The following is an 18,329-nucleotide window of genomic DNA, read 5'->3' on the forward strand; positions in this document are numbered from 1 at the left end:
CAGAAACATATAATTATGTTGAAAAGCAATTAGCAACAACAGCAATATCTACAACAGCACCTCGTTCTGAGGTCTCGCTAGACGCTATACAATGAAAACTGAACTTCTGCGAGAGAAGAGAAGAGAATTCTGTTGAATTAAACACAAAATTCCATTCAAATGGGCTTCGGAAGAAATCCTCGGAGGCATTTCCAGTAACGGAATAATAAAATGGGCACTTATTCACCGCGTGCAATAAATCACTCGGGAAGGTTGAGCAGACGTGAATAAGAGTAATCTATTAATCGCTACCAGAGCTCGCGGACCGACTCGCTCCGAACGTCATCTCCGCAGTTTATCAAACATTACATTCGATTCGGTGTATGTTTAAGGTATTAAGGAACATCATTAAGAATATTACTCTTCCTTTTATAAACAAAAGATGTGCTCGTGTTTAATTCGTCACACTTGTTTTTATGCTTGTGTGTACAGTCACGGAGTAAAAATGAGTGGTGTCTTAGCAAGTGAAGGATCCCTATTCTTGCCTTCAAGTCCCTGTAATAAACACTACAATTTTCGCACTCCTAGTTAAATTAATGACAGTAATTATGCACGTAATGGCTAGGACGCAGCTTCAGAGCTACGTGGAAGCCACGGTCACGGGTTTAAAACCCTCGTAGTACATAATGTCTGTCAGTTGTCAATATATCGGTGTTAGGCTGAAAAAACAGTCGAAAAAATGTAGTAGACCAAAGTGTTTTCCGAATTGGAGAGTCAAGAAAAAAAAAACAGAAGAGGAAGCTAAATTATTATATATAAAAGTTAATAAGACATTTCAGGCTTCTATAGTGACTGTCGAGGGGAAGAAATTTAAGTTTCTAGCCATCTGTTGACACTTAAATATCTCCGGAGGTTTGAAACTATTTCCAGGCTCTGTACTCAGTAACGTATCACTCAAGATTTGAAGTATCCGTCATGCCCAAATAAAAATCTGCACAGTAAATCTACAAAACTATCTGTAGTTTCCAGAGTTTAACAGATATGTTTTAAAATTATTTTTACAAAACAAACCCTACTAAATCCACAACAAAAACGTCAGATAATTTTGATATGCAATAATACAAGGGACAAGAAGAAGTTTCAGGAAGCGGTTAAAAATTCAGAAAATGAGATCTGATGGTAATTCTCCAAATTATTAAATTATATCTGCTTAAATTTGTGTAACTACATGGGATTTTGAAATAAAAACTGGTTCTGTTATTTTCAGACAATTTTTAAAGGTGGTACATTTAATACAGGAATTACTTATGTTTTCACGTCCAAGTTCAGCTAACGTTAATACTGCTTCATTCAGACCTTCAATATGTAATTTGAGAGTGTTACGTTATTAATCTATTCATTCTTATTAAGGCTGATATCTACCTTGATTTATTTATGTAATTTTATGAACAATTTACAACCTGCTATAACAAAAAACTAATAAAGATAACAATTAAAAGGACTTTTATATGTCTGCTGGGGATATGTCATGACGGAGGAAACAATAGTTCCAATATGAGATTGCAATTGGGATGTGAATTCTGATATTTCCATGTAATATAGGCTATTGCCTATTTTTTCTTAGAGATTCTACACGATTTAGACAAAATATTTGTAATAATACAGACATGCACCGAACATTACATTCACCACCACCAATCTTCGAAAATTGCAATATTGACTAATGCAGTCTTTTATTTTTGAGAATTTGTCAATTAATACTAGGCCTAGTGATCATTTGTTGCAGAACTTAATTCTTCACATTTAACACATATAATCATTGATTAACTTTGTAATTTCTTTACTTTGTTAATATGAGGAATTTTACCTGGCTGACTAGTTTCGAGAAATTTTACCTGACTGGCTAGTTTCGAGAAATTTGACCGGACTGGCTAGTTTCGAGAAATTTGACAGGACTGGCTAGTTTCGACAAATTTTACCTGACTGGCTAGTTTCGAGAAATTTTACCTGGCTGATTAGTTTCGAGAAACTTTATCTGACTGGCTAGTTTCGAGAAATTTTACCTGACTGGCTAGTTTCGAGAAATTTGACAGGACTGGCTAGTTTCGACAAATTTTACCTGACTGGCTAGTTTCGAGAAATTTTACCTGGCTGGCTAGTTTCGAGAAATTTTACCTGACTGGCTAGTGTCGAGAAATTTTACCTGACTGGCTAGTTTCGAGAAATGTTACCTGGTTGACTAGTTTCGAGAAATTCTACCTGACTGGCTAGTTTCGAGAAATTTTACCTGGCTGATTAGTTTCGAGAAATTTTACCTGACTGGCTAGTTTCGAGAAATTTTACCTGGCTGACTAGTTTCGAAGTGATATTCTTCATTGTCCGAAGCCTAGTGAAGCCGCGCTACAAAGTTAATCAGTGATTATATAAGTGTTAAAAGTCTGTACAAAACAATGAAGAATTAAAACGAAACAAGTTACTTAATACAACAACGCGGGATCTTCACAGGTCTTCGGATAATGAAGAATATTACTTCGAAACTAGTCGGCCAAGTAAAATTCCTCATATTAACACGGCAAAGAAATTACAAAGTTAATCAGAACTTAATTATTGTGAGTAAGCATCGTGTATGGCAATACTTGCTTAAACTACACCCAAAAACAGAAGTTAAACATGCATTTCTATGAAATGAAAAATAATAAATTACCTGCCAGGAATCGAATATGATTCTGCGAAATATGTAGCAAGAAACGCTACCACTTGTAGCTATAGGCTTACTAATACAAATAGTTTCAGTGCCAAAGTATAAATAGATAATCATATTATATCCGAATATTGCATAGGATGAACGTAAGAAATACTACATCGCCGTAAAATTAAGTTAAATGTGTGCATTATATATTCAGTATATCCACATAACTCATAAATAGTTTCGTAAATTTATTAGTAGCTAAACCTGCTGAGTGCTTCTTCTTTTTATAGGGTCAATAGTCGACTGATTTATTTCGTAAACTTTGCTAAACTAGCGAAAGCCCTTACTACACAGTCTATTTCTAAGGTTCGTTTTCTGCGATTATTTCAGTTTTTCTAGCGTGTAGACTTCAACCACTGTCTAATTCTTTTGGCGTAACTTATAGCAACATTCTCTCGTAATTGAACTGAGTACATAATTTAAGATCTCTCATTTCTTAAACTTGCAGAAATTCTCTCCTTCCGGGTAAATCGTTTTGTGCGAGTGGACATATAGGCCAAGACTAAAACATTATTTCACAAAGACAGGCCAGGCATCAAGTGCTCACTACCTTGAACATGTGAAAGGGATAGGATAGGTGCCACTCGTTGCAGATTGTGAAGATAATAAGCACGCCGGCCGCCTTTACTCGCGAGCGAAACGAGGAGTGCCCGAATTTGCATTATGGCGACTGTACCGGGAGGGCCTGTCCTCCTCCTCCTCCTCCTCCTCCTCCTCGTGCTGAAGTGGGGAAGGGGCGTTAATCTTTTCAATTTACACGGCGAGTTATCCGTCAACAAATTGTTTAAGCACGAAATCAAGTTCAAACATATGAACATAATTTGCTATGCCTTTTTCTTTCGCTCGTTCCACAACTACTTTAATATAATGCACCGGCCCCGCGCCTGGACATGCTGATCAGGAATTAAACCAACATGCACATCGCGATAAGTGGATATTAAGAAGACGGCGTGCGAGCCAGGCTCGGCCTACTTTCGTAACTTTTGTTACGACAAACAGCAGTTGATACTGGAAGTTCCAGTCATGCGAGATGACAGCAGAAAACGAGGAAAGAAGAAAAATACTAAGAGAAATGAAAGGAGAGAAAAAGGAAGCGAGAGAGAAGGAAACAAGAATAAAGTAAAATACGAACATAAGTTAATGAGTGACTGAGGAATTAGAGAGTGAATGAATGAATGCATAAGTAAATGATTGAAAAAAGAAAATTAACAAGTAACTTCATTCATAAGTAAATGAAACAAAGAAGGAATTAACGAATAAGAAAATTAACGAATTAATAAGTAAATTAATGCATGAATAAATGAAACAAATAAATAACGAATAAATTAATAACAAAAATTAAAGCATTAATTAATAATCAAACTTATTAATTACCAAATTCTTGAAAGAATGAATTATACGTCAGTAAAAGAATTAGTCTGTGAGCGAATGAAGAGATTAATAAAGAAATGAATGAAAACTGTAACGAATGAATGAGTGAGAGAATGAAAGAAGATATGAATAAATTATTGAAAAAATAGTGGATGAATGAATAAGTAAATTTATTTATTTAATATAATATAAACAGAAAAAGCTTTAGCTCGCCCCTGAAAGAGTAGAACTCGTGCTCAGGGGCGGATTCCTGAATTGAAATTAAGAAGTACCTATATAATACAATTTATCTTAAACTAACTACGCAATAAGAATATATAAATTTAAATTTACAATGAATTAATAACTAAATTAATGAAAAAGTAAATGAATGAATACGCAAACATATGAATAAATATCAAGTGAATGGGTGAATAAAATTGATATGCAAATTAGCAAGTGAATGAATTAATATGCAAATAAATGAATCAACTAAATGAGTGAATAACTGAATACATGAATATAGAAATGAGTGAGTGAATGAATATGAAAATAAATGAGTGTACTCGTATTAATATGTGAATACAGATTCAAATAAATGAATAAACATACAAATAAATGAATATGCAAATGAATAAGTAAATTAATAAGTAAATGAATTGTTATGTAAATGAATAAGTGAATGATTTATTATGTAAACGAATGAGTGAGTGACTATGCAAATGAATGAGTGAAGGAATATGTGAATGAATGAATTAATTAATTTTATGTAGGCTTAAACGACTGAGTTAATTGATGAGTATGGAAATGAATGAGTGAGTGAATGAATATCAAAATGGATGCAGTAATATACAAATTAATGAGTGAAGGAATATGTGAATGAATTAATGAACCTCCGTACAAAAAAAAGATATGCAAACGAATTAATGAATATTCAAATGAATAGATATGAAAATGAATGAATGAATTAATTAATATGTAAATGATAGAGTGAACCAATGAATGAGTGAATAAATGAACATACAAATGAATTATTATGTAAACGAATGAGTGAAGAAATATGTGACTGAATGAATGAATATGTAGCCTAAACGAATAAGTGAATGGATGAATATGGAAATGAATGAGTGGGTGACTGAATATCGGAATGGATGAAGTAATATTCAAATGAATAAGTAAAGGAATATGTGAATGAATTAATTATCATGTTAATGAATGAGTAGGGAATAGATATGCAACCGAATTAATGAATATGCAAATGAATTAGTGGGTGAACATGCGAATGAATAAGTGAATAAATATGCAAATGAATATGTGAATGAATAGATATGAAAATGAATTAATGAATATACAAATGAATGAATGAATAAATAAATAAATAAACATGCAAATGAATTATTATGTAAACAAATGAATGAATGAATGAATATGTAGCCTAAATGAATGATGAATGGATGAATATGGAAATGAATCAGTAAGTGAATGAATATCGAAATTGATGTAATTTACAAATGAATGAGTGAAGGAATATGTGAATGAATTAATGATCATGTTAATGAACGAGTAAATGGATATGCAAACGAATTAATGAATATGCATATGAATTAGTGAATGAACATGCAAACAAATAAGTGAATGAATATGCAAATGAATATGTGAATGAATAGATATGAAAATGAATTGATGAATATAAAATGAATTAATGAGAAAATGAACATGTAAATGATTATGTGAATGAACAAATGGAACGAAGAAATTAATGAAAATATAATAAAACAAGGAATGAATATAATAAAGAGAAATCGTCTAAAAATTTAAAACAGAAAGATATTGTTTTAAAGATGAAGAAAGGATGAGAAGAGAAGTGAAGGAAGGGAAGGAAGGAAAAAATACGTATCATAAAATAAAAGAAAATGGAAGTGGAAAGAAAAAAAAGATAAAGAGGAGGAGACTGAAAAGGAAGAAACCGAAGAAGAATGGTCAGAAAGAAACTATACAAAATATAATTAGAGAGAATGAAAGAATGGATGAATGGGAGCGACTAAAGAAACGAACTAGTGTAGGATATAAAAATAAAGAGAAAAATAAAAGGAAAATAGAATAAAAAGAGGGGACGAGATGTCTATATTAAATTAGGATCACTGCATTGTGTTAGTCCTAAGTGTGATTATCATTATACCATAGTTCTTAATATAGGCCTAATTCTTGCTATTATACTGCGAAATGAAGAGGTTTTGGTAGCTCAGACCAGATAACACAAGTCTTGAGTTGCATACAAGAAACTTGGAATTGGATAATTTCAAGGGAAAAATTGTTCCGGTCGATACCGGGATCTCTGGTTGAAAGTACCAGCGCTCTATCAACTGAGCTACCCAGGAACTCCACCCGACTCCGTCTCAATTTTCCCCTTTATATCCACACAACTCGAGTGGGCTGACAAGACGCCAGAGACCCACATCGAGTGCACACAAACTCTGTGTGACTGCTTCACAGGGAGCTTTACCTGAAAAACTAGACTTGCAAACTTGGAATTGCTGTTAGCTGTTTGCTCGAAAGGAAACAAATTACAAATCCTGATAATTGAAGAAATCATGTCCCCGCAGCAGTGCGGCAGATGTTGGAAAACCCACAAACTGCTCATACGTTCACACGGAAGCAACTGACTTACCGGCACTCGCGTGGCGACGAGTAGAGTCCAGACCACAGAAATGTTTCTAAATTCAGGGACATAACTCTGCGTAGTAAACAGTGTCCGTGCTCTACTCCGCTAATAATGATTGCGACTGAGTGTTTACAGCGCACTTGCGGCGTGTTCCAATGCGGGGCTACTGAGTCACGTCTGTCTGTTATTGGTCCTAGTTTTTCACGACAATAACTGAATACATGTAAAACGCCTTGAACTTAGGAATGAAAACCGCGAGGAAAGCAACATGGTAACAACAAATGAGGTTTCTTGAGAATTCCAAAAAATGTGGCCATGAAATTCTTTATAAAAGCAATTACCTCCATCCCATTTACAAAGCGATGTAAACTGCTTCACAAATCGTATATCACGTTCGTGGCAACTGCGGATCATAAGAGGGCTCCGTTACGTAAAATAATTTCACCATTCTCACCATTATTGTGATTATTATCGGATCACAATATTTTTTCCATACTTCGTTCAAAGGAATAAGTTTCAGATTTCTTCATCATCATTATCATCATCATCATCATCATCGATAAAATAATAGGCCTAAACCGTGCTCTCGTCTGTGATACTACTGCGGCAACTTACTAAATAGGCCTACTCGATCTCAGATCACCGATACATTGAGTAGGCCTATACCTCATCATAACACTTCCCGATACTCTTCCATCATTTACCGTTTCAATTTCTCGTCATTGGAACTCCTTACCTCATAATACCTTAAGGGGCTGTCAGACATTTATTAATTTCAAAACCCGGTTGTCAAATGGACTGCTTTTTATAATATATTATTACTTTAACATACAGTATATATTTTCTTTATTATTTTAACAATTACTTCGATTCAATTACTATAATTGTCTGATTCTTAAAATGACATGTAACTAATCTTGCTTATATTTTATTATTATTACAGTAGAACCTCTACTATCCGTGGTAATGAAGGGGATGTACTGAACGATTAATCGAAAAAATCGGATAATCCGTACCATAAAATATTTTTGTAAATGAAGTGAATAATACTTGAAGTTTCGTAATTTACTCCATGGCCTTGTGTTTAACACGCTAGGTAGTGGATCAGAAGTTCACTAATTTAAGTTCGGTCGTCAAGGACGTGTTTTTAAGAGGCAAAAAATTCCTTGTGATGGCTGTAAGCGGAAAGATAGGAATAGTAGAGGTCTCATGTTATAGATTTATATACTCTATACACTTTATACTTAATTTTTATTATATCGCGCACAGTTGTAACATCAATCTCTTATTCTGATGCGAGATGAGCCACAGTTTCTCTTTCCCCAAATCACTAAATTATATGTATTTTTCGATACTTATCACAAAAGTTTTCTTTTAACACTCATGCAATATATTTTATATAGAAATTGTACAGTTTGTCAGTACAAACAGCGGGCCAAACTGGAAGTGTAAAGGCTTGTAGGGTAATAACACTCTCTAGAAAAAAAAAAGTACTATATAACGTACAATATTACTCCATATGTTTCTGTAGCAAATAAAAAAAAGGGGGAAAAAAAGAGTGAGCGAAAGACAGTCGGATAATCCGTTGATCGATTAATAGGGTGTCGGATAATCGAGGTTCTACTGTATTATTATTATTATTATTATTATTATTATTATTATTATTATTATTATTATTTAACAGCTTTATTTTGCCATGAATGCTTCAAATAAGCCTACAGTACTGTGTTATAAGTTTATTGTTAATTAAGATCGTGTTTGATTGTATGCCATTACATGGTGAAAATGAATAGGCCTGAATCATAAAATTTTCACCAAAAAATCTGGCCCTACGTAGCCTATATCTAATTTGTGTCATGTTTAAAAGCATTCACCGCGCTTTGCAAAAGATAAGGTAAGACAGAAAGAAGTGGCAACTCAGTGAGAACAAGATCACTGCACGTGTCAAGCAAACTCTGATAATGTTATTACAAATTAATATAGATTTGTTTATTGTAAGAGAGGGTTTTTTTAAACATTACACATATTATATCTACTCAAGACCGGGGTCTATTCAATTTTCCGATAATCTTTAATTCAAGCTTCAAATTTGTAACCTTACAGCCTTTCTTCTGTTACGGAGATGTCCACTGTATAAAGGCTAGCACTATAATCTGTAGCGGAATTTTTTATCGTGTCTATCGCAGTAATTATGTTTTAAAGTCCGAACGTTTGACTCTTTTAGCTATCGTAACACAGGTGTGTGGTGTCATCTGTTGATTCACTTCGCACGTCTTTATATTTCCAATGGAGTACCACTGCAGTGCCCTCGAAAGCGTACTACGGCCTTCTCACGCTGATGCCATCTATACGCCAGTCACAGTACTACGTCAGGCCTCCACCGTTTTGGGTAGGCCTAATGCTATTTTAATAATAATGATTATAAATGTTGAAATAGAGAATGACGCTGGAAATATGGAGAGAAACCCTCAGGCACATTGTTTTTTTCCATAATAAAAATACACTCTGTCATTATTGAGATTAAAACCAGTGTCCGCAGTCGTCGTAAGCCAGCGCTCTGCCGACTGACCTACTGACAACTTTCAGTTAATGAGGCACGGCTGTTAAAAACGTGGTTTGAAAGATTTTATGAATTAAATATTTATATAACGTTACTAAACTCGGGGCTCATATTTAAAAGACATCAGCAAAATGATGACGAAAATAATAATAATAATAATAATAATAATAATAATAATAATAATAATAACAAGCTTGTTGGCATACCTTGAGAGGATCTTGGAGACACAGCCATGGGACACCCGGAGTTGTCGCGAAATGTCGCAGGGCCGGACTCCATTATGCGCCAGTTCGACTATTCTCTGTCGAACGACGTCAGGAAGCGGCCGACCGTTGACGAACACACCGCCCAGCTGGTTGACACCGCCGTGGCCTGTAACAGATCATACACATCCCTTTCAGATCCATTGTATCAATTTCTACACGTGATGTAATTATTAAATTAACACAGTTTTAATAAATAAATAAATAGACAGACAGACAGACAGACAGACAAATAAATGAATAAATAAATAAATAAATAAATAAATAAATAAATAAATAAATAAATAAATAAATAAATAAATAAATAAATAAATAAATAAATAAATAAATAAACCGGTAGATAAAGGTTTACGAAAAATAATTAGTTAAACAACTGAATAAATAGGTAAACAGGAACTGTAGATGTAAACTGTTTTGTGTTCCAATAATAGTAGATTAAGAATAGTTTGTAAAAGGGTACGAGAAGATCTAGAATGATACACCTATCTGTACACACATACATAGAGTATATATGTTATATGCACATGTGTGTTTGTGGATGTGGTTACGCGGGATTGGAAAACGGATGAAAAATATTTCATTCTACGCCTGGCAACCTGGATTGTTGTTATTGTTGATTAAAGCTGAAGAGAATAAAGCTACAAAAATTTACTGATCATTCATGTAGGCCTAATAGTTGTGTTTGTGTATTAAATTATTTTAAAATGGTGTATACCCTTCAAGAGAGAACATAAATCATCTTTATTGATTAAATTTAGGAAATTACACAAAATAAGGTGTGTTTCCATCCCACAATCAACTGATTACAACAAAAATACAGGTTACCAGGCGATGATAGAAAACAAATGAATGAGGTGTATAAACAATTGAATGCTCTTTAATATTTAAGTATAAAAATATAGGGGTGTCATTTGACATTTCAAAGTGGGGGAGGCTGGGGATGGGAGTGAAATCTAAAATGCAATTAAGTCTGGTTTCAGTCTTTCCCCCTCAATATCTAAATTGACGTGTTTTTTTTTGTTTAAATTGAATTCAATTTAAATAATCAGTTATTTACACTGGGAAGTTTTGAAATGAAAGTCCTGTATGTGTATAAACTATATAAAGTAAATTACTGTAAAAGTAGAAAATATACATATTCTATTGATAGAATCTGCAGTAAATTAATTTTAAAATAAAACATACATTTTATAATTACAGACAGAACGTCCACTTTTGTATGTGATATTAAAAATATCCACTTAGAAATCAAAATGACATGGTGGGGCGTCACGCTTCCTTGCCATAAAATAGGCTCGACAAATTGCTAGCTCTGGGTTACCAAGGCTTCGTCAATGACAAGGTCAGAAATATAAATGGTCTATATTTATATGCAACATGATTAAATACATCATTCTCTGGAGTTAGAATAACTAGCAAAACACACAATTGCTTCTAAGGCTACCTTTTACATTTTAATGATCAACAACCAAAACATAAATACCAGCTGCAAAAGATGACCGACAATACCTTGTCTCAATGTACAGTATTTCAATATTCGGATTGTGATCTGGCTAACGAAAAATTTTAAATATTAAAGATGAACCAATTATGGAAAAAGGATAAGGTATGACCCGGACTAGACCAAGCTTTCTAATTTTATGTCAATAAAAATTAAGCTTTTTTATAGAAAGATATGAACCAAGATCTTGGACACAATATTATTATTTTTGTCACCCTTATTAGCAAGTTCAACTCAGTTTTACAAAAAGAAGCAGTAACAGTTTTCTACACGAGACCTCTGAGTAGCGCGAATAATATCCAAACGACACTCAACTTAAGTTCAGGTTCTCTGTAGCAAATTTGCAGTGATATTTGCTAGTGTTTCCATAATGTGATAACGTTGAGGTCAATCACCTTGGTGAAATACACATTATCCTTGACATAGCCCAAAGAAAAAAATCTAACGGAGTGATGTCGGGAGAACGATGAGGCCATGCTATTGTACCGCTGCGTCCGTTCCAGCGGTTCGGGAAGATGTTGTACGTACAATAATTCTCCAATAAGACGGTACTCTATCTTGTTGGAAGATTATGTTGGGCAGATTCTTGTAGTTGAGTTGGTCAATTGGCTTGATTAAAAAAAAAAAAAAAACTTTATAGAGGTAGTTCTTACGTTGCGTAATTTCCTTATCTACAAACAACAATCACCAATGTCATCCACATCAGTGACGAAAATATTTGACTTGAACTTCCTAATAAAGACAAAAATTTCCCTGCACTTTTAATTTTCCTTAGATAGACAATCAAAATCAGGATACTTACAGAGGGCCATCCTGAACTATTCTGCGATTGATTTCGAATGTGAGTGTAATTAATACAAATAGTTTTAGTAGTGAAAATTTTAATATCTGTTTTGGAAACATATGAAGAGCACAGGGGAAAAACTTGATAAGTCCAAAATTATCGATTTTCTATTTTGGATGTCATGTAATAGCTCAAGTACTGTAGATTTATGTAGTTTAACTGTAAAGAATAACAACCTCATTAATCCAAAGAAATTTGAAGAATGATAACCTAGAGACAATAGAATACAATGGGTCTTGAAACTTTTAACTTGCCAAAACCTATTCTTCTGCAAAAGTCTTCTAAGAAAAAAATAAATAGCAGAGGTCCAAAGGATTTTAGCTTGGACTGATTACCTGTTTTTATGGGTTTCCCCAACTGTAAGACGAAGGTAAAGTAATTCCATGTCGAGTTCTCGGATTCATATTGTCAAATACCGTCTCGATATCGACAATTATTCTATCAGAGCTACACTACTTCGCAATTGATACAACGTGGTAAACAAACATTGATAATAATAATAATAATAATAATAATAATAATAATAATAATAATAATAATAATAATAATACATTACGTAAATTAAATGCTATAGATATTTAACTGAAACGTAGATATTGGAATACTCTATTAATGACTTCAACAATAACTGAATAGAGTGAAAAAAAAAGATCAGAATTTGCATATGCGAGGGAAATTCGACGATAGAGGGAAGAAAGAAAAGACTACTTTCTGAATGTAGGCCTACATGCCAATGTAAAATATAGGAGCATAAATGCGCACAACAAAAAGCAAGGCAACATCTGAAGTGAGCAATGCGTTGTATGGCTGGGCTGTTTCTATTATGCTGCAGCGTGGGGTGCTACAATATGTTTCTGCCCTCTGGACCACCACACAAATCAGATTTAATGACACCTTGCAGTGCACCCCAAGACTTCTCCCTTCCTCTTAGGGATCCCCAGAAGCTTCTCCCTCGCCGCGTGTTTAATATAACAAAGCCCAGCACCGCTTTGTGCCGCCAGCGAAGTGATCCAGCCAATTGTTCGTTCAAGTGGAGTGCTAGTCGAGTTCAGATATGGAGATTCGCTGCCTGCCTGCCTGCCTGCTTGTGTAATTTTACAGTTTATGCATGTTAGAGTGACACAAACCAAAACAACGCAGTAAATGGAGGTAATAAAACCATATTTGCAACATAAAGTCGTATATAAATTATACTACTGCAAGTTCGCCTTTCCCATCGGTATCAGATTACGGAATTTCTCCGTCTGTCGGACGCAGAATCAATATAGCGAACCACTCCTTCTCAGCAACGAATTTTGAGATTTCGGTTTTACATGAACACATCAAGCGATTTTTTTTACATTTATTTAATTATCATAAACTTAGGAGCAGTTTAGATTGTAGCCATTAAGGCCTTTAGCTATAGTTAGCGGAATAACCACTACGCAACCTATAGATCCTGACGTAGAGTCGTGGCTCTGGAAGGGGATGTTCTACAATTTGTCTGAAGTGTAAGACGAGTTCCATATTGCCCGAAATTTTTCAGTTGAAATGACCAACATTTACTTTAAATGTTATTTTAAGTGATCGTGCTTCATTTAATTTAGGATGCTACTTATTATTATTATTATTATTATTATTATTATTATTATTATTATTTTTATTATTAATCATTATTATTATTATTATTATTATTATTATTATTATTATTATTATTATTATTATTATTATTATTAATTGTATTTTTATTAACTGAAGGGTCCACTGCAAGAATGATGGATGTCACTTTCTTGTCGAAAATAAACCAAGACTGTCAATGCATACTTTAAGACATATAGAATGTAGGGACAGAGTTAAATGGCATTAACACTGATAGTCATTGTCCAGTAATGATCGGAAAATCAGTTAAGCTTTGAGCGCTAAGCATTTCAAACTTTCAATTGCTTCTCCTGCAAAATGTATTCCAAATAACATCCATCATTCTTGCAGTGTACTCTTCAACTGTGTTTACTATTAATTGTCATTAATGAGAGTAATTACCACTGCCACCGGGTATTTACCCATTTACAGTGTGACTAAATACATACAGACACACATACATTTTAGCGGTAAGGATTCTCCTATGCATGAGAACCTCGAATGCACTTTATGAGAGGTAGTACAGTGTTTTTAACTGGTTTATTTTATGACGCTTTATCAACTGCTATGGCTATCTAGCGTCTGAATGAGATGAAGGTAATAATGCCAGCGAAATGAGTCCAGGGTACAACGCCGAAAGTTGGCCAGCATTTGCTCTTAATTGGTTGAGGGAAAAGCCCAGGAAAACCTCAACGAGGTAACTTGTCCCAATCAGAATTTGAACCCGGACCCGCTCGTTTAATGGTCGGACATGGAGATTACTCATTGAATGTCTTTTAGTTGGTTATTTAACGACACAATTTCGACTATTGGATTATTTAGCGTCGATGGAATTGGTGACTGTGAAATGGTAGCCCTGAAATGAGACCGAGATTACTTGACATTCGCTTTACGATTGGAGAGATCCTCGAAAAAAACCAACCAAGTAGATCAGTCCAAGCGAGAGTCGAACTCACCTCCGAGCGCAGCTCCGGATCAGAAGGCAAGCGCCTCTGCCAACTGAGTTACACCGGTGGCGCCTTCAGTGTAAAGAGTGAAGAGCTACTAAGAAACTCTTCTACAAATTTGAAACTCTTCAGCTTAGCTGTTTTATAGCAAATAATGCATTCGTAAAACTGCTTGACTTCGAAGATCAATGGGATTTTATCCACTGATAGCGTTATCTACAGAACGAGGTACTGCTCGCTTCCGTATCTCACACTGACGCAATCGGCCCTGACTCATATCTCAGCAATGCACCAAAGTCGCTAAAGGCAATTTTCACCGCGTCCTCCTCGCGCCTCAAACGTCTGGTCCAACCGGTTTAGATATTATTAAGAGACGACATTATTCTCTATCCAACTGTAACTAAATCATTAACGTAGCTCTTATAGGTTTCTGTGTAGTAAATGTTTCAAATGTTGCAGTTTTTGGGACACCCAAAATCCCGTATCTACTTCAACCACACTCGGGGAAGGACGTAGCTCTACGTCAAAAAACAGAAGTCCGAAAAAGCCCTCGCAAACTTGACATTGTCTATCGTGCTATGTTCATCGGAGCCGAGAATTGCAGTCGGCACGACAGTGAGGGTTGCTGAAAAAAAAATGTATTTCCACGAAAATCTCGAAATCTAGTGTATTTTTGTTTTACATAGACATAATACTTACTTTTTATATTGCATGACATGAGATACTTTTATTTCTCTGTTGCTTCAAACATAATAGCTAACATTCTGCAACTTTAAGTACTCGGAATATGTACTGCATAGTTGCGATGACTATTCAAGACGAGTTCTTAGCCAGTGATTTGTGATGTTGGACCTCGCTTGCTACTTCAATCTTTCATTTCATGTAATTACAGTGTATCGTTTCAATTCAAACTCGTCGTCTTCTGTGATAATCCTGCCCAGAGTGTCCGAGATACAACTGGAAGTTTTTACGTCCACGCGGCAGCATATCGCTGCTTTTATATCCTCTCCTTCCTCGCAGAAAGCAGCCACATCCCTGATTACGTTCTTAACGATCAGGCCATATTTAAGTGCATCTCGCAGTTCAAGTCATTAGGCTATTCCATTCCCCCCTCTTCCTCGAGCGATGAAAAGCTAAAAAGCGGTGCGATGGGCAGACCTATTTGCGAGGGAGTAGCTAAAAAGAAATGCGAACATCAACTGCTGGCCCCTCCTCATAGGTTGACTCACAAGTTTATTCATAGTAACTCGAGGAATAACAATTCATTGATAAAAGTGCATACATTATCCTGTCACATTAAGATCTACAAAGAGAGAACGGCACTAATCTCTAAGTTCAGCCTAGCAGCTATAGCAGAGGTTCCCAATTTCTTTCCTTCATGTGTCACATTGGATTTTTAGTGTTCAGACGGGAGTCAAAGGACAAAAATAATTTAATACTCATATTAACCAGAAAAAATGCTTCAATTTTGTGTTTAAAGTACTTCTCGTAATATCAATATCATTTAATCATATTACAGTCAAATAACTTATCGTACAAATGTAATTAACATATTAAATATTGTTATTACATCACATTAATTTGGTTGTTAAAACGTTTTCGCCATTTCGGCATCATCAGACAACAAATTATTACGATATCAAATTTGAGTAAAGTCTTGCATTGTTACACAAATACAACATAATTTGATTAACCTATATATTACAACACAAGTTGAAAAAATGTGTATAAAATTGTTAACAAATTGTGATCATTGTGTTCATCTTCTGTCAGTATGAACAATAAAATTTCAAATATAATAGTAGGCTATATAAATCTAACCTATTTACAATAGTTAAAATTGCACTTAATTCATTTAAAATTTAAAATTGAAGTTAAAAACAAGATTATAATATATTATATTATTTATAATCTTTGGTTTAAATTGGTTATCTACGTATATTGTATAATTTGTAACTTTCGTGGAAAATTGAATTTCGTGTTGTTTGTTGTTATTTGCGTAACTTATTGTGATCTGCTAGAGGCATACTATTATGTATAGGGTAAACTAGGGTCTGTTGGACAGTCGGGCATGTTGGACACTCTGTACTTTAACGTGTTACCTCGCCACTTGTGGGCACCACATTCTGCTAGAAGTCAATGAAGGAAGTAGTCCCACTCGTGGCTACTTCCGTCATTGACTTCTAGCAGAATGTGGTGCCCACAAGTGGCGAGGTAACACGTTACAGTACAGAGTGTCCAACATGCCCGACTGTCCAACAGACCCTAGTTTACCCTATGTAGAATTGATTTTGTGCTTGTTAGACTACTAATTTTCTGTTAAGTTAGTTGTACTGTAGAAATTATGTAGAAAAGTTGTTCAAATGGTGTGTCTCATTGTAGTCAATGTACAGACGCATTGAGCCGAAAATATTGTAAGTTATGTTATTACTGGTGATCTTATGCTATTTGTAATGTAAGTTATATTAATATACATGAACAGACGTATTGTAACGTTAACAACCAAATGAATGTTATGTAAAAAGAATATTTAATATTTTAATTACATTTGTATAAGTCATTTGATTGTAATTGTTATTAGTAACGACTTATCTGAAATTTTCATAATGAATTGTAAATAACTTCTCGTAATGCCTAGATCTAATACAGTATTTACTAGCACTAAAGTTTAATTTGCAATAACTTTGTTAGCAAACACTTTTACGTCTAATTTATACAGAGTAGAAGTGAAATAACCCTTCAGATTTTCGGACCGAATACCGTTCATGTTGTATATAACAAAAAAGTGTAATATCATAGTTTTCCCAGAAAAAATGTTTTTTTCCCAAATATTTAACATCCTCATATTCCGTAAATATTGAGAGTAGGATCGTATTTTTTGTCCATATCGATAGAAAATCTAATAGAGAATCATTTATCCTTTTTCCATTTTCTATGATATGATTCTGTTAACTAAAACTAGATTATACCCACCTTCATGCACAACGTAAAGGGAAATTACGTATTTAGTCTCGTAATATACCATCTAGTTATCACAAAGTTTACTGACTCTACATTGTCATGTAGTTGATACAGCGTCGTAAATAAATGATTAAGTAAAAACATTAATCCTTATTATTAATCCCTCACTGTAAACTTATATATAGCTAAATGTGCTGAGTACTTCTTACTGAAGACTCCACGTAATTAAAATTTTATAGTGATGGCAACATCTAAGTATGTTGAAATATGCATGAAAAAATTGGACAATACACAGAGGAAATAAACGAAAAGTGGAAACAGCCGAAATGAAGTTTCTCAGAGCAATGACAGATGTTTCTCTTCTTCATCATAGATGAAATAAATAAACTATGTATAAATATTCAATAAGACTGAACTAATAGATAAACAGAAACAAAATTGGTATGAACATATTCTAAGAATGGACAAAAAAATGAACTTTCCAAAGCAGTTATGGCTTACAAACCAAGAGGAAGAAGGGATGTAGGTACACCCTGGACAAGGTAGCAACACAGTCTACTATACACAGTCACGAAGCTTGAGTTTTGAGGGTGCTAGAAACAATAGACTGTGACGGTTCTATTTTGCATTGCCTGTAATGGGGCGATATTAGCGATCCTAGTGGTGAGCAACTATCTAATGTTTGCATTTACTACGTATTGAGCTTCGCGACTGTATATACTAGACTATGGTAGCAAGATGTGTTCACCTAAAGGGACGGAACAGGCTAACAGGACTAACCCTGATAGTTATTTTATTTCCTCTGCTTTTATAATTCGACCAGTACTCGATTTCTCGCCTAGAATACAAGAGAAATATTAAACAGAAAACATTCTAATTCCTTAAGCTCTTCTCTT

General features: G+C 34.3%; 1 protein-coding gene across 13 annotated transcripts in view; it reads right to left on the minus strand.

Annotated features, from left to right (window-relative positions):
- The window catches only part of sv (paired box protein shaven), a 1,022,136-nt gene that overhangs the window by 200,339 nt on the left and 803,468 nt on the right, over positions 1-18,329 (minus strand). For all 13 annotated transcript variants that reach the window (XR_011335301.1, XM_069841828.1, XM_069841829.1 and 10 more), the window contains one exon: positions 9,507-9,672. Coding sequence is in view for 12 of the 13 variants with exons in the window: in XM_069841828.1 (XP_069697929.1) it covers positions 9,507-9,672 (166 nt within the window). In the remaining variant the exon portion in view is untranslated. The remainder of the gene's footprint in view (positions 1-9,506; positions 9,673-18,329) is intronic.

This window comes from Periplaneta americana, chromosome 12 (assembly GCF_040183065.1).
Source record: "Periplaneta americana isolate PAMFEO1 chromosome 12, P.americana_PAMFEO1_priV1, whole genome shotgun sequence".
Lineage (NCBI taxonomy): Eukaryota > Metazoa > Arthropoda > Insecta > Blattodea > Blattidae > Periplaneta > Periplaneta americana.